Source organism: Lepidochelys olivacea (assembly GCF_965140295.1).
Source record: "Lepidochelys olivacea isolate rLepOli2 genome assembly, chromosome: 3".
NCBI lineage: Eukaryota > Metazoa > Chordata > Testudines > Cheloniidae > Lepidochelys > Lepidochelys olivacea.
Window position 1 is genome coordinate 90981331 of NC_140413.1, and position 27533 is coordinate 91008863.

The 27533-nt window shown below is 43.9% G+C and overlaps 1 protein-coding gene across 2 annotated transcripts in view; it reads right to left on the reverse strand.

Annotated features, from left to right (window-relative positions):
• Positions 1 to 415: 415 nt before the first annotated feature.
• GOPC (golgi associated PDZ and coiled-coil motif containing) overlaps positions 416 to 27533 on the reverse strand; it is a 65721-nt gene continuing 38603 nt past the window's right edge. The window contains exons 4-9 of one of the 2 annotated variants that reach the window (XM_084624336.1): positions 18251 to 18426; positions 16589 to 16754; positions 5591 to 5686; positions 3534 to 3698; positions 2619 to 2799; positions 416 to 2093 (exon numbers count right to left, since the gene is read on the reverse strand). In XM_084624336.1, coding sequence (XP_084480462.1) covers positions 1975 to 2093; positions 2619 to 2799; positions 3534 to 3698; positions 5591 to 5686; positions 16589 to 16754; positions 18251 to 18426 — 903 coding nt within the window. In that variant the 3' untranslated portion in view covers positions 416 to 1974. The remainder of the gene's footprint in view (positions 2094 to 2618; positions 2800 to 3533; positions 3699 to 5590; positions 5687 to 16588; positions 16755 to 18250; positions 18427 to 27533) is intronic. The other variant, XM_084624337.1, reaches the window with a different exon arrangement.

Consider the following 27533-nt stretch of genomic DNA (forward strand, 5'->3'; position numbering starts at 1 on the left):
TCAGATTCAGAGTACACCGAATGACAGTAGATGTGACACAATGAATGTCTGGATGCAACATTACAGCAATGAATTCATTTGCTAAAATGCACCTGAACAATTCATATGATACATGGAGCTTCAGATGCGTAGAAAGATGCCTTCATAAGCAACTGGTGATATGTTTCTTATGCATTCAGCTCTATTTTTTAATTAACAACATATGCTTAGAGGCAATATTATAGAGTAGTTTAATATGCTTTACCACAAAAAAACCTGTCTGTAAATGAAACAGCTTTTTGAATGAATGGAACCATGCACAAAAATTCATGAAAAGAGCAACGGTTAAAGGTTTTATAAATAGCAAAATCTTTGAATTAAAGTATATACATTTTAAAGATATCTCTATAAACATATATATATAGTGTTCCTAAGAGGGATCAGTAACTGTGTTCTACATAAAAAGTTTTGAACATTAAACATTAGATTAATTGATATTCCTCTAAAGGCCTTAGAGATTTTTTCTCTATTTATGTACATCAATACAGTAACATTTGCAAAGCTGTTATTTCACATTAGTTTCACTCTCAAAATATAAAATCTCATCTTTTCACATTACAGTTTAACAGTCTGCATAGCAGTAAACAGGAGAGCAAGCATTTCGTGCTTTATCCTGCGTTAATAAAAGCTATTACACTTTTTATAGTTTGCGTATGGAGCATATTGTGTTTCACTAAAATTTCTATAGATACAGTATGAGAAACTAGCCAAGAAAACCACCATTAACTTTACCGTTTTCCAAACATGCCTTGGGCCTTTAGATGTACATCAATTATCTATTTTAGGATATAACTGCTCTTGGAAGGCAACAGTATTTCATTTAAACAGTAACAATTAAAATGCAATAGGTTAACAGGACTGTCATACTATACCACATTTAGGACCAGATACTTCATGGCCCCGAGCACCTGCTGCAAGATATGGCGTGTCTTCAACTCCCTTTGATTTAAAGATGATTTCAGTGGGAATCGAGCATGTTCAGTACCCATCCAAAAGTACTCAGCGTCTCATAGGATCAAGCCCATGATGAACAACTCAATGTATAAAACTACTTTATATCAGTTCTAACAGTATCCATTCAGTAACGAATACTGACTGTATGATGCTCAGATACAACGCACAGGGGCAGACATAATTCTGAACAAGCATTAAGCCAGTTTTACACTAATTTTGCATTTAAAAACAAATAGAACAGTAGTCTGCTTAAATACTTTTGGAGAATATTTTAAGTGAAGCATTGATTGACAATAAATTGTTTAAAGAAATTAAATCTCCTCTCATGTAAAATGATTGCGTATTGGGAGATCAGAATTTACAACACTCAACAGTTGTTCTTTCCACTTTTGTTTTCTTAAACTAAAACATTTGCTTTTTGCTATAATGTGTGAAAATCTGAGTCATGGCATTTTTTGTCCTCTTCCCCCTCACCCCCTTTTTTAATTGCAGCTCAAAAAACCTAAATGGAAAATTCAGGGATGCAGTGGTAAATATTCACTTCTCCCCTTTTTAACTGTTAAAGGTTAGTTTGGATCAAAGTGCTGTTCATTCTTTGCTTTTACTCAGTGACAAAGGAACAAAATAAAGCTGGCTACAATTTCATTCTACACCCTTCAAGGACATCAATAGGATCCAAAGTTGAATGCATTTAAGATTATCTTCTGGAAACCACATGCTTTGGTGCTTACAGTTCAAGGAAAATCCATTTTACATGTAATATGTTAACTAATGCGTGTCACAGAGGAACAGAGTTTTACACATTATGAATTGCTCACAAAGAAGCCCTGAGGTAACCGCCATTTTTTCCAGGCAACAGTAATACAGGTTTCCTTTGATTTTTAATAGTCCTTTTACAACCTACTATTGTATATAAAATTTGGAACAGTCTATACTGATTATCAATCTTTCCTGAAGAAGTGATCAGGCCAGTCGATTTCTTTAGGACAAGGACTCAGCAGAATCAGCTAGTTTGGGTGCAGTCTCTTCTAAGGGAGTTTGAACTGAATTTCCTAGGTCTCCATTTTCATGTCCATCAACACTTGGTTTCTTATCAAACACTGCAAATTAAAAATAATTCTTTTTTAACAGGTGCTGAGGTGATCCGAGGAATTAAACCAATGAGCTTTACTTCAGAAACTGGAAAACTCATTAAAATAACTAAAAAATAGAACTATAAAGACTTCCAGATAAACATAATATGATAGGAAAATCTGCACTGCTTCTGTCAAGGAAAATCATGCTTCTCTAATCTAGAAGAAATATTTGAACACATCTACAAAACAGCGGAAAAAGAAGAACCAATTGTCAATGTATTAGGACTGGCCAAGAGTCAGAAAACAAAAAGTAGGAACAGTCTATTTTCTCATGGGAACATGGTTAAGAGGAAGTGAAAATCTGCAGATAATACAAATTTATCCAGGCTAGCCAAGGTGACTGAATGAGGAACTTCAGAGGGACCTAACAAAGCCAGGTGAGTTGGCTGCATGATGGCATACGAAATTCATTAAAAATTCTTAATTCCACTCAAACAGGTTTGTATAATGAAGTTTCAACCTTTAACATTTAGGCAAAAGAAGTTTTACCTTCTGATGGTTTGACATCTGCACTTGCATTTTTCCTATTAGTATCTGAATTTCCACCTTCCTCCAATTCATCAAGATATAAGCGATAGCGATGTCCACTTTCATCCTCATATTCTACATTTTCGTCATCTGAGTCTACCTCTGGCGCAACATACACCACTTCAAATTCAATCTCCCCTCTCTAGAATACAATAAAGATGATCATGTTACTTATTTCACAAAATGGATAGGGTTAAACTAGACTACTAACAAGTATATTTTGTTGACTATCTGAAATGCTTTGGGAAAATATATGAATTAACCACATACTCATCAAAGTGCATAGCTCTATAGTTCAAATTGCACTGAAATCTGCACTAAAGTAGTGAATAAACATTTCTGCTATGCATGAATAATAGTGTATGATCCCCAAGTTTGCAAAACTTATGCTTTAGTGAAGAACGAGTTTACCAAGAATCTAAGTAGATCTATTAATTATTTGGAGAAGAAAGGCAAGTGCACCAAGGGAGGCCATGGTGCATCAAGGGAGATGTAGTCCAGCCCACAGAGAACGGGGACATGAGGTGACTAACCAACAATTTTCATGAGACATCATGGCAACATTTCCAATAAAAGAAATATTTCAGGTTTTGGACAAAATATAGTTTCAACAGTTTAGTACTGACTGAGAGAAGAATAATCAATGATGCTTCTTTACACATTTAGATGGAAGGCTCCAATCTAAGTACTGACCCAGCCTATCTAACTGCATCAAAACAATATCTAAGAGCATCAAAACATAAGGTGAACAACAGCTGTAGGAAACACTATCTAAACACAAGTGCTGGGGTTGAAAGAAAATTTTAAAATGCCAAGCAACCGAATAGGTAAGAAGAAAGAAGACATAAGCACATAATGATAGATAATATAAATTACCTGCTGGGAAAGAATAGTTACTGCTTCTTTATGTTTGGCATCTCTCAGATTCACTCCATTTACTGCCAGAATGGCATCTCCAACATGCAGACCTCCACATCGGTCAGCAGGTTGACCAGGGTGGATTTCAGAGATTAGTATTGGAACGCCGTGCTCCTTCCCACCCTATCACCACAAAAAAGAAAAAGATGGGTTTATTTAAATGTCTGTTAGCAGGAAAGCAACGTCCTGATAGCTTCTAAGTTTTTGTTTCAGTTTTTACAATAGAAAATTAGATAGTATACCTTTGGTGAAAATAATTAATTTAATGATTCCTTTCATTTCCCCTCTCCTCCCCCAGAAAAGCGAACAAATTGAAGCTATATACTCGAAGAGTGAATGGTGGTAATTCTGATTATTAACAGAAAACAAAATATTTAAATCAGATATACAAATTGATGAAACAAGATTGTAATAGTAAAAACATGTTTTTATATATCAGACACCGTGCCACTTACTTAGCAGCTACTTGCAGGATGCAATAAAATATAGGCACTATGGCCAGAATTTTCAAGATCACTTGATTAAAAGTTAGATATCTAAATCCAAGTGACCTGACTTTCAAAGATACTGGGCACCCGCTGCACTCACTAAGTTAGCCTTTGAAAATGAGCCCACTATTATTTGGATGTATGGAGTCGACACCAAAATTTGAAGAAGCTGGCCTATGCCAAGATTCTGTGAGGCAGTTCTATTATAAACCCTCACTTTCCTCTTTGCTTGCCAAGATTATATTAATTGGTTGTCAGAATTTGCCACTAACTAACCTGCATATAAAGCCTAGGCCCAGATATTCAATATTATTGGGTTTTTTTAAATGCATGTTTCTGAAGTAAGAAGTTTAAAAAAAAATTAGAAGTTTCAGATGTTTTTCAGCTATCTTGCACATTCTAGAACTCAAAATGTTTTGCATTAGTTTATACATGCAGCCTAATGCACGTGAGATGATGATGGCATTAAAAGCAGTAGACTCATTGTTCCTTATATTTTATAAAAATAATCCTGCTATGTTTAACATCTTCACATTTCAAGTTAATATTTCTGTACATTTCCAACAGCAATTCTTACACTGAATAATACCCGAACGGTGATAGTACAAACTACTTTTTGTTGTTCATAGACAAAAGTGCATAAAAACAGTTCTATTTAAGTGTCACCTAGGGGTGACAGTGGACGAGAAGCTGGATATGAGTCAGCAGTGTGCCCTTGTTGCCAAGAAGGCCAATGGCATTTTGGGATGTATAAGTAGGGGCATAGCGAGCAGATCGAGGGACGTGATCGTTTCCCTCTATTTGACATTGGTGAGGCCTCATCTGGAGTACTGTGTCCAGTTTTGGGCCCCACACTTCAAGAAGGATGTGGATAAATTGGAAAATGTCCAGTGGAGGGCAACAAAAATGATTAGGGGTCTAGAACACATGACTTATGAGGAGAGGCTGAGGGAGCTGGGATTGTTTAGCCTACAGAAGAGAAGAATGAGGGGGGATTTGATAGCTGCTTTCAACTACCTGAAAGGGGGTTCCAAAGAGGATGGCTCTAGACTGTTCTCAATGGTAGCAGATGACAGAACGAGGAGTAATGGTCTCAAGTTGCAGTGGGGGAGGTTTAGATTGGATATTAGGAAAAACTTTTTCACTAAGAGGGTGGTGAAACACTGGAATGCGTTACCTAGGGAGGTGGTAGAATCTCCTTCCTTAGAGGTTTTTAAGGTCAGGCTTGACAAAGCCCTGGCTGGGATGATTTAACTGGGAATTGGTCCTGCTTCGAGCAGGGGGTTGGACTAGATGACCTTCAGGGGTCCCTTCCAACCCTGATATTCTATGATTCTATGATTCTAAGTGTTTTTTCCAGTAGATTACTACTTAACTTATAATACTCCAATCTGTCCAAACGTCAAAAATTGGCATCACTGCATGCTACAGTATCACCTAAACTATTCTCCCTCAGCTATAGCAATGAACTAAAAGTTAACTGTAAATGAGAACAAAAGGTGGAAAATAGGTTTAAGTATTTATTACTGTGATTGAAATGCCTAGTCCTTCATGGTCTTCTTTAACAAGGAGAACTTTTCTGATTGGACCAACGCCTTGACTCTTCTTTAAGGAGTCTGGTTCCTAGTTTAACACAAAAAAGAATAAATATAAACATATGAACTAAAAGGTACTTTTATGGCTGTTTTTTTCACATGCAGAAGGAGAATATAAACAGCAGCAGGTAAGTTACATTAGTACAAGCCAACCAAAACGTAGAATATTCTTTGCCAGACAAACTGTGAAGAAGAACTGATGATGGAAACAAGAGAGACCACTCATCTTACACTCCTGATTGGAGGTAGCATTCCTGTAGTAGCAAGAGATGGATGAGACAAAATTCAGCCCCAGAAAGAAGAGGCAGACCACATAAAAGTCACATTTGGAAAGCTAGTTGGGTCTACCACTCAATATTAGAAACTATATTTTGATAACAGGTGAAATTAAAAAACTTATGAAACCGTCCCTTAATTATTACAGTGATCTAGTTAATACATTCAGTATACAATCCCAAGCATTTCTGATCATTTTTTCCAGCAGGATATAAGAAACAACAACAAAAGTCCATCTCAAAATCTCACCAAAGCAGAATATATCAAGACATTTCTTTTTCTGTTATATTTTGTAAAATTTGTTGTTGCTATCACACATTATAAAAAAAAAAAAGAAAGAAGCAACTGCACAGAAAATCTACAGGGCCCAATATTTTTAGAAGTAATGAGTGTTTTAGGTGACTTAGTTGAGATGCTTTTAAGAGGCTTTATTTCAATGAGCATTTTCTATAAAAACCAGGACTCTTTAAGGTGTATCCAGTTGGGGCACCCAAAATCACTAGCCACTTTTGAAAATTTTGACCATGAATTTGAGTTCACCCCGAACTCTAAGTTTGTTATTCAGATTTTTTATAAAGATGGGGCTGTTGATTAATCACAGTTAACTCACGTGATTAACTCAAAAAATTAATCACAATTTAAAAAATCTATCGCAATTAATAGCAGTTTTAATCGCATTGTTAAACAACAGAATACCAATTGAAATTTATTAAATATTTTGGCTGTTTTTTCTACATTTTCAAATATATTGATTTCAGTTACAACACAGAATACAAAGCGTACACTACTCATTTTATATTATTATTTTTATTACAAATATTTGCACTGTAAAAATGATAAACAAAAGAAACCGTATTTTTCAGTTCACCTCATACAAGTACTATTCTGCAATCTCTTTATCGTGAAAGTGCAACTTACAAATGTAGATATTTTTTGTTACAATGCTAAACTTTAAAGCCTACAAGTCCACTCAGTCCTACTTGTCATTCAGCCAATCGCTAAGACAAACAAGTTTGTTTACATTTACAGGAGATAATGCTGCCCACTTATTTACAATGTCACTAAAAAGTGAGAAGAGGAGGTTTCTCACTTGTGCAGTAATGGACGTTCTTCAAGATGAGTGTCCGTGTGGGTGCCCCACTCCAGGTGTTGGTGCATCCCTGCACCTTCGCTTGGAGATTTTGACAGCAGTACTTGTACCAGTTGTACATGCGCAGAGCCTGCCTCACGCGGTGAGTGTGCTTGAATAGTACATGTGTGCGACCCGTCTCCTCAGTTCCTTCTCTACAACGGAGGCTACCCCAACTCCGAAGTAGAAGGGAGGAGGGTGGGTAGTGGAGCATCAACAGGGACACTCATCTCAAAGAATGTCAGTTACTGCAAAGGTGAGTAACCTCCCCTTCTTCGAGGGTTTTGTGGGTTCTCCACTCCAGGTGACTTAAAAGTAGTGTATCTCAAGGAGGTAGGGACTTCAGATCTGGTAGGAATGCGGTAGATAATACAGCTCTGCCCAATCATGTATCAGTAAGGGCATAATGCTTAACAAATGTGTATTCGGAGGACCGAGTGGCAGCTTTAAAGAGGTCAGCCAGAGGAACTCTGCGTAGAAAAGCCACGGAGGTAGATACAGATCTAGTGGAGTGAGTCCTGATGCAGGCTGGAGGAATTGTCTCCTTTAATTCAGTGGTTCTCAAATTAGGGGCGCCGCTTGTTCAGGGAAAGCCCCCGGTGGGCTGGGCTGGTTTGTTTACCTGCCGCGTCCGCAGGTTTAGCCGATTGCGGCTCCCACTGGCCACGGTTCGCCGCCCCAGGCCAATGGGGGCTGCGGGAAGGGTGGCCAGCACATCCCTCGGCCCACACCACTTTCTGCAGCCCCCATTGGCCTGGAATGGCGAACCGCGGCCAGTGGGAGCTGCGATCGGCCAAACCTGTGGACACGGCAGGTAAACAAACCGGCCCGGCCCACCAGGGGCTTTCCCTGAACGAGCAGCGCCCCTAGTTTGAGAACCACTGCTTTAATTGATAGCACAGACGGATACAAGCAGAGATCCAGTTGGAAAGTCTCTGGGTGGAAACAGGTGTCCCCTTGGATCGTTCTGCAATGGAGACAAAGAGTCTGAAAGTGTTCCTAAAGGATCTGGTTCTATCCAAATAAAAGGTCAAAACCCTGTGTACATCCAATGTATGCATTGTGGATTCAAAGGAGTTTGCATGCGGTTTAGGAAAGAAGGTTGGTAGGTGTACAGGTTCGTTGATGTGGAATGACGAATGTACCTTTGGAAGAAATTTGGGGTGTAATCAGAGGGTAACCTTAAAATTAAAAAATATTGCGTAGGGTGGGTCTGCCATGAGAGCTGCTATTTCTCCTGCTTGTCTGTAGGAGATGATTGCCACTAAGAATGCTGTTTTCATAGAGAGGGAGCAAGTGGCTAGGGATTCGAAAGGTTGTTGCGTTAAACATGTTAATACTAAAGTGAAGGTCCCACTGAGGAATAGGAGGTTTAATGTCCAGGTATAGGGATTGGAGCCCTTTCAGAAAGCGCTTGGTGATTGGATGAGCAAAAACAAAAGTACCGTCGATCTTGTCGTGAAAAGTTGTAATAGCAGCTAAGTGGACTTCGATGGAGCTGAAAAAAGGCCAGACTGCTTAAGGTCTAATAGGTAATCAAGTATGGCCAGAAGAGGTGCGGAAGTGGGAAGAATTTGGTTGTTCGCGCACCAATGTGTGAATCGTTTCCACTTTTGGAGATATGTGGTGCAAGTAGATTGTGTTCTGCTACGTAAGAGTACCCTTTGAACCTGTTCAGAGCATGCTAGTTTTCTTTGCGAGAACCATGGAGGAACCAAGCTTTGAGGTGAAGTATGGATAGGATGGGGTGAAGAAATGAGCCGTGTTGCTGTGATAGGAGGTTCGGAATGAGAGGCAACGAAATCACATTCTGGTGAGGAACAGATACTATGATTGTCTGGGCCACGACAGGGCAATCAAAATTACTGTGGCACAATCTGTTCGTATCTTTGTCAGAAATCTGTGGAAAACCGGTATTGGGGGAAAAGCATACATTAAGTGTTGAGCCCATGAGATGAGGAACATTCTCCTAGGGAATGTTTGCCCAACCCCACTCTGGAGCAAAATTCAGGACATTTCTTGTTCTTCACAGTCGCGAAGAGGTCCAGGGTTGGATAGCCCCGAACGTGGAATATATTACATATGATCATGTTGTTTAGCTCCCATTCATGATCCCAGTGAAAATGTCTGCTTAATTCGTCTGCGGTGGTATTCAGGGCCCCGTGAGGATAGGTGGCTGATATCTGGATGTTGTTCGCGAGGCAGCAGTTCCAGAGTTTCATGGCTTGTGTGCAAAGCGAGTGAGATCGAGCCCCTCCCGGCCTGTTGAGATAGAACATGCATGCAGTGTTGTCTGTCATTATCCAAAATGGTTCCAAATGAATAGGAGGAAGTGACAGCAGACATTGCGTATGGTTTGCAGTTCTAGGACATTTATGTGTGGGGAGGCTTCGGTGGAAGACCATCGCCTCTGGGCTGTGTGGTGGGACATGTGTGCTCCCCATCCTGTGATGGATGCATCGGCAGTCATTATGAGTGATGGAGCATCCTGGAGAAAAGGGACTCCTGAGCAGAGGTTGGAAGGAAATGTCCACCATCAGAGGGAGTCTTTGACTCTGAAGGGTATGGTTAGAGGCTTGTTTAGAGGGTGTACGTTCGGTCTGTAAACCGTGGGCAATCAAGCTTGGAAGCACCTCATGTATAGGCGTGCATTTTGACCACAAAAATACACGAGGCCATGTGGCCTAATAGTTGCACGTGGTCTCATGCAGTGACCTGGGGACTGTTGCAAAGTTTTGTAACCAGGAGTTTTATGGTGTTGAAACGATTGAGCAGGAGAGACGCTATTCCTGTTTGGGAAACGAGGTGTGCTCCTATGAACTCCAGTTGTTGGGTAGGAGATAAGGTGGACTTGTTTTTGTGTATTTGTAGGCCAAGGGAAAGGAAGCAAGCGACGGTAAGTTGTGTGGATCGAAGAGCTTCGTCGAGCGTTGAGGCTTTGAGGAGACAATCGTCGAGGTAAGGAAATATTATAACCCCGTTTCCTGAGGTGGGCAGTGACCCCCGCTAGGAGTTTGGAGAAAACTGCTAGATAGGGCAGTAGACAGGCCAAAGGGCAACACTCTGCATTGAAAATGTGTCAAACTGAGGGTAAAATGAAGAAAACGTCTGTGGGCTGGGTGAATAGTCACATGAAAATAGGCGTCCTGTAGGTCGAGGGCTGAAAACCAATCGCCCTGCTCCGGCGCTGGGATTATGATGGTGAGGGTAACCATTTTGAACTTTTGCTTTTTGATAAATTTGTTTTGCCGCCTGAGGTCAAGGATTGGTCGCCATCCCCCGGTTTTCTTTTCTGTTAAGAAGTAATGGGAATAGAAACATTTCCCTCTGTGTTGTTTGGGAACGATTTCCACTGCCCCCAATTGAAGGAGATGATGTATCTCTTGGAGGAGCAGTTGCTAAGAATTGGGCAGCGTTATCTCCTGCAAATGTAAACAAACTTGTTTGCCTGAGCGATTGGCTGAAGTAGAACTGAGTGGACTTGTAGGCTCTAAAGTTTTACAGTGTTACATTTTTGAATGCAGTTATTTTTTGTACATAATTCTACATTTGTAAATTTCACTTTCTTGATAAAGAGATTGCACTACAGTATTTTTATGAGGTGAACTGAAAAATACTATTTCTTTTGTTTATCATTTTTACAGTGCAAATATTTGTAATAAAAAGAATATAAAAAGTGAGCATTGTACACTTTGTATTGTGCTGTAATTGAAATCAATATATTTGAAAATGTAGAAAACAACCAAAAATATTTAAATAAACGGTATTCTGTTATTAATCGCACGATTAATATTTTTAATAGCTTCACAGCCCCTAATAAAGATGTTTTGACAATCAACACGATTAAGCCCAACATTTTGAAACCTATGTGCCTGAAGTTAGGCTCCTAAATCCATAAGTTGGCACCTAAACAGAAGTAGTCTGGTTTTCAGAAGGGCTGAGCACCCATCACTGCCCGGGAAATCAATGGAAGCTGCAGTGTACAAAATAGAATCACACTTTTATCCACTGTAATATATGTAACACCATAATGATTCCGGATTATATCACCACATACAAGGGAATACAAACTACATTAGAACATGCATGAAAAAAGACAGTTACCTGTTCCATAACTGGTGTTCTTCGAGATTTGTTGATCATGTCTATTCCAGAGTTGGTGTGCGTGCTCACCACGTGCATCGGTACTGGAAGTTTTTCCCTTAGCAGTACCCGTATGGGGGGAGCACCGCTGCAACCCCTGGAGTGGCGCCTCTATTTCGCGCTATAAGGGGAGCTGCGTACTCCCCCTACCCTCGGTTCCTTCTTGCCGGACAACTCCAACAGAGGGGAAGGAGGGCGGGATGTGGAATAGACATGAGCAACACATCTCGAAGAACACCAGTTACGGAACAGGTAACTGTCTTTTCTTCTTCGAGTGATTGCTCATGTTTATTCCACAGTAGGTGATTCCAAGCTATATCTGTTGGAGGTGGGTAGGAGTTCATGAGTTCCCAGGACGCAGCACCGCCCTGCCGAACCTGGCGTCATCCCTAGCTTGGGAGACAATCGCATAATGCGAAGTAAACATGTCAACTGGCAAGTGGCAGCCCTACAGATGTCTTGGATTGGGATATGGGCTACACACGCAGCCGACGAGGCCTATGCCCTCATTGAGTGTGCCCTAAACGATCAGAGGCAGGGAAACCCCTGCAAGATCATAGCATGCGTGTATGCACGAGGTGATCCAGAGAGAAAGGCGCTGGGTGGAAATTGGTTGCGCCTTCACACACTTGGCCGACGCAACAAAAAGTTGCAAAGATTTCCCCAATGATTGGTCCGATCCAGATAGAAGGCCAGTGCCCTACACACATCGAGCATGTGAAGGCGGTGTTCCTCGTTGGAGGAATAGGGCTTGGGACAGAGCATGGAAAGAAAGATGTCCTGTTCCATATGGACGGTGGAGACCACCTTGGGGGAGGAATGCCAGAAGTGGGCGAAGCTGAACTTTATCCCTATGGAAGACGGTATATGGGGCTTCCGAGGTCAAGGCCCTGAGCTCTGAGACACGTCGGGCCGACGTGATTGCTACATGGAAGGCTACCTTCCATGAGAGGTGAGACGAGGAACAAGTGGCCAGGGGTTCAAAGGGAGGTCCCGTGAGGCGGGACAACACCAGATTTAGGTCCCATTGCGGTACAGGGGATCTGGCATACAGGAATGAGCAGTCAAGGCCTCTCAGGAAGCGGGCGGTCACAGTATAGGAGAAGACTGAGTGCCCTTGTACTGGCGGGTGGAAGGCCGATATGGTCGCCAAGTGTACCCTGACAGAGGTGGGTGCCAGCCCTTGGGTCCTAAGGGACAGGAGGTAGTCAAGGATAAGCTGGAGCGGTGCCAACGATGGGGAGACTCCCTGCCCCTCCTCCCACCTGGAAAATCCGGACCACTTTGCCAGGTACATCCAGCGTGTGGACGGCTTCCTACTCTCTCTGAGGACCCACCTGACTTCCTCTGAACACCTCCTCTCCTCCTCGTCTAGCCACTGAGCAGCCACGCTGTCAGGTGGAGAGCGGCCAGACCGAGATGGAGGAGGCAGCCCCCATCCTGGGAGAGGAGGTCCGGGCGAAGCAGCAACCTCCTCGGAGGGGCTGCCAACAGGTCCAGGAGGGTCCCATACCAGTGTTGCCGGCCCATGCTGCGGCGATAAGGATACATGCTTTGTCTTTTTTTACTTTTTTGCAGCATTTTGCCGATGTGGGGAAATGGTGGGAAAGCACAGAAAAGTTGACCCAACCACTGCAGGAGGAAGGCATCCAAGATCGCACCCCCCTCTCCAGAGCAGAACCGGGGGTAACACCGGTTCTGGCGGGTTGCGAACAGGTCTACATGGGGAACCGCCCACTCTCGGAAGAGCCGGTGAGTGACCTCTGAGTGGAGCAATCACTTGTGCTGGGGGGGAGAAAAACCTGCTGAGGCGATCAGCTTGTGTACTGCGGATGCCTGGTAGGTGGAAAGCCCTCAAGAAGATATCGTGGGCTATACAGAACTCCCACAGGCTATGGGCTTCCCGGCAGAGGGCCGAGGAACATGTCCCACCTTGCCTGTTGATGTAGTACATTGCAGCGGTGCTGTCTGACCACCTTGCGGCAAAGGTGCATGTTGAAAGCAACACACGCCAACCATATCGCCCTGAGCTCCCTGACATTTATATGGAGGGACAGGTCTGAGGTTGACCACATCCCTTGGATTTGCATGTTCCCTGTGTGAACTTCCCAGCCCAAGTCCCATGCATTGGACACCAGGTCTTATGATGGAGTCACTTCCCGAAAAAGAACCCCTCGCAGCATGTTGCTCGGGTAAGACCACCATTGTAGGGAGGCAACTACCAGGGACGGTACTGTGAGAACCTTGTCCAGCCCGTCCCGGGCCTGGGAGAACTGGGAGGCTAGCCAGAGCTGGAGGGGCCTCATTCAGAGCCTGGCATAGCGGATCACATACGTGCATGCCGCAATGTGCCCCAGGATCTGAAGGCACACTCTTGTTGTTGTCACCGGAAAGGCCGTGACCGAGGCGATGAGATCTTTGAGGGTCTCGAACCTGCTCAGTGGCAGAGAGGCTGTGGCCCTTACAGAGTCCAGTAGTGCCCCTATGAACTCTATGCGCTGCACCGGAACTAACGTTGATTTGGTCTCGTTCACCACTAGACCGAGATCGGCGCATGTGGACAGGAGCAGTTCCACATGGACCCTTACCTGAGACCAAGAGTTGCCCTTTAGAAGCCAACTGTCGAAGTATGGAAAGATCTGCATGCTCTCCCATCTCAGGTGGGCCGCTACCACCACCATGCACTTCATAAAAATCCTGGGCACTGTGGATAGGCCAAACGGGAGGACCGTAAACTGGTAGTGGTCTAGCCCCACCAGGAAATGGAGGAAGCGCCTGTGCCCCTCGAAAGTATGGATGTGGAAATACGCGTCCTGAAGGTCCAGGGCCGCTTACCAATCTCCCAGGTCCAGGGAGAGGATAATAGAGGCCAGGGACACCATGCGGAACTTGGAGTGGACCACAAACCGGTTGAGATCCCGCAGGTCCAGGATGGGCCTGAGACCCCCTTTCGCCTTTGGGATCAGGAAATATCGAGCATAGAAGCCCCTGCACCGGAATTCTACTGTTACTCTTTCCACCGCCCCCAGGTGTAGTAGTCGCTCCACCTCCTGCCCTAGGAGGTAGGCATGCTTCGGGTCCCCTGGGCCCACCAGGGACGGGGGGTGGTAGGGCAGGGGTGAACTGAACTGCAACGTGTAGCCCTTGGAAATGGTTTTGAGGACCCACTGGTCCGATGTTATACGGGACCATGCCACCTGGAAGGCAGACAATTGGTTGCAGAACACAAACTTTATTAATATGGGGTTTTCCCTGGCAATTGCCCTGGTGCCCCCCTGCAAATAGTCAAAACTGCCTCTTTCCCTGCCTCTTGCCCTTAGAGGGCCCGGGCTGTGGGGCAGAGTGGGACTGTTGCTGAGGCCAGCGCTTTTGGTCTCTCGGCCTCTTGTACAGGGGCTCGTATCTGCTCCGCGCAGGTTGAGCTGACGTTTGCGGTTTGGCCTTGTCCTTAGCCGGAGGGACATAGAGGCCCAAGGTCTGCGAAGTGGCACGGGAGTCCTTCATCCCATGCAGCCTGACGTCCATCTGCTCTGCGAACAGGGCTTTCTTGTTGAACGGCAGGTCCTGCATGAGGGACTGGGCTTCCGCCGATAGCCTGGACAGGAGGAGCCACGAAGCCATGTGCATAGAGATCGCGGAACCCATCAAGCGAGCTGCTGTATCGGCCATGTCTGACGTTGCCTGAAGGGCCGCTTTAGCCGCCATCGCCCCCTCGTCCACTAGAACCTTAAAGTCCTTTCTGTCCCGCTCCGGGAGGAGTGGTTCGAACTTTGGCAGGGACTCCCATAGATTAAAGTCATACCGGCTCAGCAAGGCCTGATGATTGGCCACCCTGAGCTTGAAACTTGACGAGGAATAAAATTTCCTACCAAAGGCATCCAGTCTCCTGGCATCTTTGTTCTTGGGGGCTGGGTGCGGGCTGGCCCTGTCGCTCCCGGTGGTTCACCGATTACACCACCAGAGAGTTAGGTGCTGGGTGAGAATAGAGGTACTCGTGGTTCTTGGCTGGCATGAAGTACTTCCTCTCAGCCTTCTTGGAAATTGGGGCCAAGGAGGCGGGAGTTTGCCACAAGGTGTTGGAGATGTTGGTTACTCCTCGGTGGAGGGGAAGAGCCACGCAGCCCGGCATCGAGGAAGACCGTACATTAAAGAGGGAGTTGGACGGGCCCTCCATCTCCTCAGCCTGCAGCTGGAGGCTGGACGCCACCCACTTTAGCAGGTCTTGATGCACCCTGAAATCTTCCTGCGGGATAGAGAGGCCGTGTCTATGTTGAGGGCCCGCTGGAAGTGCTGCTCCGATACTCACTTGTCTCGGTGCCAATGCCCGCTACCGCACGGCGTGGAAAGACTCCTGCCTGGATGGTGTCAAACCGGGTAGTCTGGCTGGTGTCGAGGGTGGTAGACACGAGCTGCAAGTTGACTGGTCACTGCGTGTCGAACAAGGCAGGGAGTGGTCCTCGGAGTGGAAGCTGTGCCATGCCGGGGAGGTCTGACGAGCACCCACAGGGTACCGGCAAGCTCAGAATGTCTCATGTGGCCTGTAGAGCATCCGCTCAGCACGAGTCGGAGGTTTTGGGCCCGGGGAGGGAGGGGATGGGACGAGGACCGAGGGCTGCCCAACAGGGGACCAGCCTCTCCCCTTTCCTTCTCTCAGCGCCGCTGCGAGGTGGAGCCCTTCCCCTGCTTCTTGGAGTGGGAGCGGTGCCGGCTGGTGGAGGGGGCTTTGCTGCGCACCAATGATGCGGTGCCAGGCACCAAGTCTGCTCGGTGTGCCAGAATTGGGGCCAGCGCTGATTCCATAAGGAGAGCGCGATGCCTGATGTCCCTCTCCTTCTTAGTTCGTGGCTTGAAGGACCGGCAGATCTTGCAGCATTCACTCACCTGAGTTTCGCCCAAGCAGCGGAGACACTCGGCATGTGGATCACTCCCTGGCATGGAATGGCGACAGGAGTCGCACAACTTGAAGCCTTGGGCACAGGGCATGCCCTGAGCCCACTCTAACAACTGAAAACTACTTTCTACGAGCTACTAACACTAGCTAAAGGTACCACTAAGATCAACTGGAAAGGCTGTAGCAGAGCTGGAGCAAACGCACCTTCACTGGCGGCAAGAAGGAACTGAAGGTGAGGGGAGTGCGCAGCTCCCCTTATAACACGATATAGAGGCAGTGCTCCGCCCATACAGGTACTGCTAAGGGAAAAACTTCCGGCACCGCTGCACGTGGCGAGCACGCACACCTACTGTGGAATACACATGAGCAATCACTCGAAGAAGAAGGGAGGATTATATATATTAGTTCCCCCTGGAAAGATATGAAGGACTGGTGGAGAAAATACGGGAAGGCAGGCTCATTAAGATAAGAAATATCAGAGTTCATCTTACATGCCCTGGTGGTGCTTGCATTGGTCGTTTCAGGTCATTACGACCCCGACATGCTCTAATAACAGTTTTGTGACGATGCAGGTGTATTTCTGCTTCTAGCTGGTTCCAAAGTTTATCATGAGCAGGACCCTTCATATCTCGACCTAGTAACTGAATCTGCTGGACCCTACAAAATGAGGAAGAAGAAAAAAAGTGTGTACAATACATCACAACTGAAAATTGAGGTATTCCAATACTCTCAATTTACCTGCTTTAGTGAACTGCAGTGTTGTAACTTGCACCCATGTGCTTGAACCAGCACAACTGCAACAGCGCTGAGCATGTACACACACAGCACTCACTGAAAGTTTCAGGACTGTAGATTGCTGTACATACCTACCTTACAGTATACATCACAGCTCCTTGAAGCAGGTGCATATGGCTTGTAAGGTGAGGGGTTTTGCTTAAATTAACTGTAACTGCAAGATTTTCCCTGTCTAGTGAAATCCTCTCTTTCCCTCAACCCCTCCAACTCTGGACCCTGCCTCAGAGGCCCAAACCCCCACTGGAGGCAACCATTTGGGATAGAAACCTCCAACCATTTCCGTGGGTATTGGGCAAAAAACATTGTCTGGCAACAGCTGGAACTGTAGTAACGGCAGAGAAAGAAATTGCCTGGGGTCCCCCTGCAATCCAAGAGGCCCAAATTGTTTCAGAAGGCAGCCTTAGAGTACTGTCTCAGTGGATGGACAGTGGGTGAAATCATACCAGAGGGGTACTCTGGCCAGAGGATAATTTAATATCCTTTTAAAATCAAAGAACTGGGAAAATAAAAAATAGACAAGGGGTAAAAAATAAAATGCAAAAAAAAGAACTAACGATTGCTTTGTATAGGGGCAGTTAGGGATAGTTTTAAACATTTTGAAAGATAAAAGGAACTAACAACGTGTCCCTATCATCACTCTCACTATTGATCATCTGTTCAATCCCCTTCCCGCACCTTTCACTGGATTTTTGTCTTTTTAGATTTTAAGCTCTTTGAACTAGAGACAGTGTCTTTCTATATGCTTACACAGAGGTAAACAAAATGGGGTCCTGTCCCTGAGTGGAGCCTTTACGTTTACCACAATATAAATAAGCTGTGATTTTACATTTAATTTCCCTTTTTATTTTGGAATAAATATTGGTTCTTTAAACATACCTTTAGAATTAGGCTATTATTGAGGTAGTCACCTTAGGACATTCATGGAGCTAAGGAAAACAAATTTTTATTCTATGAGATGGAAGGGTTTCTTTTATCTCTCCCTGAAGAACAGACATTTGCTTTTCTTACATGGGGCAGGAACCTGACCTGAAATAGTCAGCTCAAGGCTGAGGCAGAAGTATGCATATTCCTAAAAGATGCTTCCAAGCTGCTGGTTATAGTTAGCAATGGACATAGTGAAAGTCTGGTTTATTTTCAATAGCAGGAGGAACAGAGGACCTAAGGTTAAACATATCCTAATCCTTCCATAATTCTGACTCTCATATACAATTATTTTTTATTATTTGTATTATTGTAGCCCTAGGATTCCAACTCATGGATCCCATTGTACTAGGCACCGTATGAACAGAACAAAAAGATGGTAACTGCCCAAAATAGCAAAATTATCATGGTGTGGACCTGAAATTACTTGTACAAACCTTCCAGCTAGTTCTTTATCTAAGTATTTGGCTGCCAGTCTTGCCCCATAAACCTCTGCCTGAAGCACAGCTATGTGTCGACGCAGTGCCTCGTTTTCCTTCCTCAGTAACTTCACCTCGGCTTCAAGTTGAGCTTCTTTCACCTTTTCTTTCTTGTTGGCTTCGAGCTCTCTCTCCTAAAAAAAAAAGAAAAAGAAAAAGAAAAAAATTGGTTGTTTTTACTTAAGTTATTTCAGGAACAGTGCTAATTTAACATTTCTGCAAGTAAACATGCAATATCTGCAGCATTACATAATGCATTACTCCCTCTAGAAAGTATTGTGGTATTGAAGCTATAGTTCCTTTATTATAAAGACTCTTACAAAAGAGCCATAAAATTGTCTTCCATCGGGATTAACTTTCCTTACATCATAGGATTCTTTTCCTTTAAATAAAAGACATAGAGGAAGGTTTCAAAAGGCATAAATGGCAATTATGTGCTCAACTGTGGCGGGGAGAGGAGGGCAGGGATAGCTCAGTGGTTTGAGCATGGGCCTGCTAAACCCAGGGTCGTGAGTTCAATCCTTGAGGGGGCCATTTACGGATCTGGGGCAAAAACTGGGGATTAATCCTGATTTAAGCAGGGGGTTGGACTAGATGACCTTCTGATGTCCCTCCCAACCCTGATATTCTATGATTCTATGAAAGTAAGTAGAAGCCAGGCACCTAATTCCTATTTGTGCCTTTGAAAATCTCTCCCCTAAACACCACCAGTACTAAAGACGTCTAGACAAAACATTATGTAATATAGTCATCAATTTAAAACAAAAAATTAAAAATAAAATTAGTTATCACTTCATTAACAAATTAAGTCTTATAATCAAATTATCTGTATGCTATCAAATGTGTGGTAAATTTAAGAGGCAGTCAAGCAAGGCCTTTAAAATATATGCCAAATGCACATGGGTGACGATATCTATGTGACAATATCTCTGAAAAAAACTGGTTGTAATGCCTTGCTAGGGTTAAGACCTGCCTAGCTTTGGAAATTATTTGGAGTTTAATTTCCAATGGCAGTAATATGCTACATATTATTTTACTACTATTTGTTATTTATATTGCCATAGTACACAGGAGCCATAGCCATAGATTGGGACCCTACTGTGCTAGCACTCGACAAACACAGAACTAAAGTACAGTCCCTGCCCCAAGGAGTTTACAATCTAAGTAGAAGACAAGAGACAACAGATTTAGGCAGATGGGGAAATACAAGGAAACAAGGAGACAATATTGGTCAGGGTGACAGGACTGCTGGCGTACAGACCACTGCCTAACTGTTGTCCAGTTTTTTGTAGGCATTATGGCAAGGGAACTTTGAGGATGTTTATGGGGAGCGCTTTCCAAGCTTGTGGGGCAGTATGCAAGAAAGCACACAGTGCTTGTTTGAAAATTTAATAAGTGGGTGATGGAGGCTGGCATCATGGGCCAATCAGAGGTAGATGTCAACAACTCAATACCTAATGAAAGATGATAGGTAGGGTGGGGATTGACTGTGAAGGGCTTTGAAAGTGAGTACAAGCAGCTTATGTTTGATGCGATAGAGAAGGAGAGCCAGTGGAGGGATGCAAAGAGGAAAGTAACACGGTCAAAGCAATGGCCTAAGAAAATGATATTTGCAATGGATGAGTGGGGCAAGATTGTATTGGTCAAGACCAGAGAAAAGGATTTTGCAGTAATTGAGACAAGAGATGGTGAGAACTTTGGAAAGAGTTTTAACTGTGTTGATTGATACAAAAGGTCGGATCTTAAAGTGTTATGCAGAAAGAATTGGCAAGGTTTAGATATAGCCTGGATGTGAGGTCTTAGAGAGGTCCAACTCAAAGATGACACCCAGGTTATGGGCCTGAACGACAGGCAGGTTGTTGATGTAGTCCAGAGTGCTCAAGAGAAGAGATAGCAGGGTGGGTGGAGATTAGCATCTCTGTTTTAGTCATGTTGAGCTTGAGCTGAAGGGGAGACATACATGAGGAGATGTCAGAGAGACAGGCCACAATTTTAGCTTGGTCATAAGGAGACAGTCTGGGGTAGAGACAAACCATAGTTAAGTAGTAGCATAGAGATGGTAGTGAATTTGTGTTTGCAGATGAGATTACCCAGAGATAAGGTGTAGAGGGAGAAGAGAAGGGTCCAAGGACAGAACCTTGTCAAACCCTACAAAAAGTTAGCGAGTGGATAAGGAGGATTCTCCCACGGACATACTGAAGGAGCAATTAGAGAGGTAAGAGGAGAACCAGAAGAGGACAGAGCCACAGAAGCCAAGAGAGGACAAGATTTCAAGAAGAACATGGTCATCTGTGTCAGAGGCCGCTAACAGGTCAAGAAGGATGAAGACAGAGTACTAGTTTTGAGCTGTAGTATTAGAGACTTTGTTGAGTGTGGATACAGTGGTATGCAAGAGGCAGAGCTGGACTGGATAGGGTCTAGGATGGAATTGACAAAGAGAGACCCCAGACAGATTGTAGACTATAAGCTCAATAAGCGTAGTGATAAAGGGAGAAGGGAAATTTGGTAGTAGTTGGAAAAGAAAGTGTGCTCAAGGGTGGGAGAAACTACAGCATATTTGTATTGTAAGGGGAAAGAGCCAGAGACAAGCAGAGGTTAAGTTGAAGAGTAAGGGAGAGGAGATCATGAGATGGGATGTGATGGGGCAAGTAGAAAGGTTAGAAGAAGAGAGCAGATAAGAAAATTCTGTCTCTATGATGAGGGGAAGGAGGCAAGAGTTGAAGGAAGGGAAGGCAAGTTGACGGGAGGGAGAGTGTCATATTATATTTTGTCAAATTTTCTCTTGGATGAAACAGGCAAGATCTTGCGGAGGCAGGGGGAGGGAAGAGTTTAAGGAGTGAGTCAAAGGTGACAGAAAGGCAGATGGGGTTGCAGGTATGTGATTCAATAAGTTTGAGAACTCAAGCTGTTTAGCAAGGAAGATGGCAAAACTGAAGGAGAAAAGAACAAATCAGTAGTGGAAGAAGTCAGATTGGTCATGGGATTTCCATCAAAGTTGCTCCACTGTGTAAGAGCAGGAAAGGAAGAAACGGATACTGAGGGTGATCCAGGGAAGGGGGCAGAAGGGTGAACCTTGTATGGGAGACAGGGGCAACAACCATATCAGTGGAAGAAATGGAGGAGAGCGAACAAGATGTCAGTGCTGATGAACTGGAAGCATGGAAAGACTGAGTGACAGAAAGTGAAGAGAAGGGCTGATGGGTGATGCTTAAAGACACCAGGTGATGGTCAGAGAGGGGAAATTTGGGAGAGAGAGCGCAGTGCTTAATGAAAACTAAGTCAAGCGAACAGCTCTTTTGATGAGTGGGAGAGTTGAACCAGGACTGCAGGTCAAATGAAGGTTCAAAGGAAAGGAAACACGTAGCTAAGGGGTCAAACAGATCATCAAAATGGAAGTTGAAGTCAACATGGATTAAGGCTATGTCTACATCTGGTTAAATTGGCACTGCTGCAATTGATGCAGCAGTGTCGTTTTAGCAGGACTGATGAAGACACGCTAAGTTGATGGGAGAATGCTCTCCTGTTGACATCTGTACTCCACCTTCCCGAAAGGTGTAAGCTATCTCGATGGGAGTCGGTTCACAGACACCACACTAAGTCCTAAGTTACGTCGACTTCAGTTACATAACCGAAGTAGTGTAACTTAGATTGACTTACAGCGTTAGTGTAGACCAGCCCTAAGTGTGGGAAATTGGGAGAACAGGAAGAGAGAGAGCCTGGACTTGAAATCAGACAGAAAGATTGCATGTCCAAACTGATCCACAAGTGCCAGCCTCACATAGATCACTTATTTCTCTTGAAAGAAAATTACCAACAGCTGAAAATTATGTACAGAGTTCTACATATTCTTACAGCAAAAGAAACTGTTGGTAGTGATACCATTTTCATTCACAATCAGTCAATTAAGATTGGATTTGGGGTAAACCTCCTCAATGGCTCTTCCAAAATATCATAAATGTGCCTATGGGTGTCTATAGCTTACACAAGCCTGTTAATAAAAACAGCAACAGCATAAAATTAAAAATAACTTGTCTGTCCATTGAGTAAAAAGAACTTTAAAGGTTTGTCATTCCCCTAACCTCTGTCTGTCCTTAGATTGTGAATTTCTTGATTCAGGGTATGTCTGTCTGTCTGTCTAGAAAACACCTAAGCATATAATGGGCACCAAACATATGGAATTAAAAAATAAAAATAAAAATCACCCCCCCCCACTATTGTTATAAGTGACACCTAAACTTTACTGAAACATTAAAGACAAATATTTTTCTCAGTTTATTTACTTTGGACATTTGACAGCATTCCGTGTATACTTGGTGTCACTATTTCCTACGCATGGGCATGTTGTCAGTTTCGACTGCTGTTAATACGGATCTTTCACCCAGCAAGAGAGAGAAATAGCATTCTAAAACAACTTCTTTCAGGGGGACTCACAGACAAACATTGTACCTGAAACTACTTTTAAAAAGTGACTAGACTTCAAGTTGACAGTGTTCCTTTAAGACCACAGGCCCTTATCCTGAAAACTGCTCAACACAAAAGGATCGCTCATCATGCAAAGCCCTAATGAAACCAAAAAGGTCCATGCAAGGGTCCTCACTTGTGGAGCATCTTGCAGGATTGGTGCCTAAATGTGCAACTTTATGCACAGAATTCAGCAAAAAGACTGAGTTTTCCAGATATGAGGAGATCTACATTATTTAGTACGACAGACATTTATTTAATATGAGGCTGCTCCATTTTTAAACTTAAAAGAGTATCTTCTTATCCTGTATTTCTCCATTCCTCATGATTAAAACAATTATGAAAACTCAAATTACTGTAGAATACTCAATCTGAATGCAGAGAAAATATATAATTACCTTTCCCTTGACCCAGAGCACAGATATGGGCTGTAATTTGCTCAACTCTGATTGCTATTATTTTAGAGAATCACTTCAAGATGAAGGCACTTTATGATTACTTACAAATAATGAAAAAAATCACAGCAGAAAAGTAGAACAGTAAAAGGTTAGGGTCCACTACATTTACTACTATTTCCTTTGGTAATTTTTTACTGCAATACCTATATAAATTTCACTAAAACGTACATATTTTGTTGTCAGATATTTAAAATACAACTTGATATTAGCATCAATTACACTGGGTTGTAATTATCTGAACATACCCCGTATTGGAGTGGTAGGTAAGTGATCTCTTCGTGAAAAGTATTTGCCAATGTGTAAGAGGTTGTTTTTGTCTTTTATCATTTTTCAGTGTGAGTTCATTTGAGAGCTTAGTGCTTGTTTGGTGTTACCTGCAGAGGCGGTGCTGGGGCATTTGATGCTCTGGATGAGGTACGCAGATCGTGATACGCATTTATAGGACCCTTGGATCTTGAAAGGTGTGTTGTAGAGCAGTGGGTCTCAGACTAGGGGCGCCACTTGTTCAGGGAAAGCCCCTGGTGGGCCGGGCCGGTTTGTTTACCTGCAGCGTCCGCAGGTTCGGCCGATCGCAACTCCCACTGGCCATGGTTCGCTGCTCCAGGCCAATGGGGGCTGTGGGAAGGGCGGCCAGCACATCCCTCAGCCCGTGCCGCTTCCCACAGCCCATTGACCTAGAGCGGTGAACCGTGACCAGTGGGAGCTGCGATCGGCCAAACCTGCGGACATGGCAAGTAAACAAACCGGCCCGGCCCGCCAGGGGCCTTCCCTGAACAAGCAGCGCCCCTAGTCTGAGAACCACTGTTGTAGAAGGTATTGATCATCATAGCACTGAAAATACATCTTCAGGTTTTGCATCTATTGTTTTGGCAGAATCTGGTGCAGCTTTGAGTTGGTGTGTTCTAGTCTGTGGGGAGCTTGCTTCTGATGATGAGGTTGGGAGATTGTTTGAAGAGGGTTCAGGGAAGATTTCTTTCAGCATGTGGTCCCCATCAAATATTGGTTGTAAATGTTTGATGATACCCCATGCGCATTCCTGTATGGGGAAGAAAAATCCAAACAACTGCACCACCCTAGTTGTTACCTACTATCCCATCCTGGTACCAATAGAGTGTATCATCAGATAATTACAACCCAGTGTAATTGATGCTAATGTCAAGTTGTATTTTAAATATCTGAAAACAAAATAATTTTATAACTCTGCTGGACGCTAAAAACCATGGACTGAACTGACACCCCCATTTTATAGTTCATAACAATTTGTAACACACCTGCTGCCTACTAACCCTGCATTGTCCTATGAAACTAATCTCATCTAGGAAGTTAGACGGGTTTGGCCCAACCAGCTTCCAGCCACAGCTATTGTCATAGTGGTATGGCCATAGACAATTGTCAGAATGGTGAGCTTCCCATATGATGAAGATTAGTATATTTCTCATCTCCTAAATTGGCATGTTATGTAGTTGAATAAAGAGACTGTATTACACATTAGTACAGCATAGTACATATATTGGCCCCAATCCTTAAATATGACTGAGAAATGCATGGCACAGCTCAGGATGGGGAGGCAGAAAGGTAGTTTAAAGTCACCTTTGTGACCTTTGTATCATGACCTTCCTGATCCAGCTGGGTATATGCTGGGTTGATTCCCAGGTGCAAATTAGATCAACCTGGCACACAGTCACAGTCAGCCCAGGGTCAGAAGGACTGGAGGGGAGAAGAGGTGCAGAATACAGTGACAACAATTTTGGCTTAAAATTTCCTTTATGTCTCCCCATCCTGAGTTGTAGCATACACCCTCCCCAGCTTCACCAAAGAATTGAAGATACCGTATGCACTATGTGTACTTTTGGTATAATACGGGTTCTGCATTTAAAACAGATAAGTTAGGGAATAAGAATGGCCATACTGGGTCAGACCAATGGTCCATCTAGCCCAGTATCCTGTCTCTGACAGTGGCCAGTGCCAGGTGCTTCAGAGGGAACGAACAGAACAGGGGAATTTCAAGTGATCCATTCCTGTTTCCAGTCCTAGCTTCTGACAGTTGGAGGCTGGGGCTGTGTCCCTGACCATCCTGGCTAATAACCATTGACAGATCTATCCTCTAAATGTGAGGCATAATACTTGCTAGCCTTCCCATTCCAAAGGTCATATATTGGCCTGTAGGCTAGTCTAATTCACTTCCTCCCCATGGCCATTGGGCAATTACAGGAATTACCAGGGTGCAGGGATGCCCTAGCCACATCCCTTATAGGGCATGCCCTTGTTGTATTATGGCAATGTGACACTGCACTCCATATGATTTTATGAAAAATGCTAATGAGTGTGAATATAATGTAACTGGAATATGCTTCATGCAAAAGGTCTCTTGTAAGTATCATTATAAAACTTATAATCTACTGAGTGTGGTCATCCTATTTGTATGTATGTATCATTCTTGTATCAAACTAAAAATATAAAATATAACTCTGAGGGCCTATTGTAATTATGCAAAGTGTGGGCCATTAATGGTGGTTTGGAATCTTGATGGCTCCCATCAACCAGAACAATTGACTGTGGATAGCTCTGTTTGCTTGCAGGCCTTCCTGTGAGTCAGCCTGGGAGGAATGAAGGCTTGGGGTCTCACAGGACATGTGACCATGTCACCTGGTACTGAAATCCATCTTAAACCTGGTGCTTTTCCATTTAGAAGGGAGGGAGTGGGGACCCAGAGAGACAAAGAATTTCTGCCTTGTGCGAAGCTATATAAGGAGGTGAAACAGAACAAAGGGGGCGGCAATCATGAGAAATCCCCTGGCTACCACCTGAGCTGGAACAAGGGCTGTACCAGGGGAAAGGATTGTGCCCAGACTAGGAAGGCGTCCAGTCTGTGATAGAAGCTTATTGAAACATCTCTGAGGGTGAGATTTTATCTGTATTCAGTTTTCTTATTGTATTAGGTTTAGATTTGCATGTCTTACTATATTTTATTTTACTTGATAAGTCACTTTGTTCTGTCTGTTATTACTTGGAACCACTTAAATCCTACTTTTTGTATTTAATAAAATCACTTTTTATTGATTAATTAAGCCAAAGTATTTATTAATACCCGGGGGGTGGGGCGGGCAAAAATCTGTGCATATCTCTCTATCAGTGTTATAGAGGGTGAACAATTTATGAGTTTACCCTGCATAAGCTCTATACAGGGTAAAATGGATTTATTTGGGATTTTGACCCCATTGGGAGCTGGGCATCTCAGTGTTAGAGACAAGAACATGAACAAGGTCAGCTCCCAGACTACTGCACTGGGCAGCACAGCATGGGGAGGAGGTGACCAGCCTTCTGTGGAGAAGGAAGTGTTTCGGGACTATTTAGAAAAGCTGGACGTGCACAAGTCCATGGGGCTGGATGTGTTGCATCCGAGACTGCTAAAGGAGTTGGCAGATGTGATTGCAGAGCCACTGGCCATTATCTTTGAAAACTCATGGCGATTGGGGGAAGTCCCGGACGACTGGAAAAAGGCTAATGCAGTGCCCATCTTTAAAAAAAGGAAGGAGGAGGATCCTGGGAACCACAGGCCAGTCAGCCTCACCTCAGTCCCTGGAAAAATCATGGAGCAGGTCCTCAAGGAATCAATTCTGAAGCACTTAGAGGAGAGGAAAGTGATCAGGAACAGTCAGCATGGATTCACCAAGGGCAAGTCATGCCTGACTAATCTAATTGCCTTCTATGATGAGATAACTGGCTCTGTGGATGAGGGGAAAGCAGTGGACGTGTTGTTCCTTGACTTTAGCAAAGCTTTTGACATCATCTCCCACAGTATTCTTGCCAGCAAGTTAAAGAAGTATGAGCTGGATGAATGGACTATAAGGTGGATAGAAAACTGGCTAGATTGTCGGGCTCAACGGGTAGTGATCAATGGCTCCACGTCTAGTTGGCAGCCGGTATCAAGTGGAGTGCCCCAAGGGTCGGTCCTCGGGCCGGTTTTGTTCAATATCTTCATAAATGATCTGGAGGATGGTGTGGATTGCACCCTCAGCAAGTTTGTAGATGACACTAAACTGGGAGGAGAGGTAGATACGCTGGAGGGTAGGGATAGGAATCAGAGGGACCTAGACAAATTGGAGGATTGGGCCAAAAGAAATCTGATGAGGTTCAACAAGGACAAGTGCAGAGTCCTGCACTTAGGACGGAAGAACCCAATGCACCGCTACAGACTAGGGACCGAATGGCTCAGCAGCAGTTCTGCAGAAAAGGACCTAGGTGTTACAGTGGACGAGAAGCTAGCTATGAGTCAACAGTGTGCCCTTGTTGCCAAGAAGGCCAATGGCATTTTGGGATGT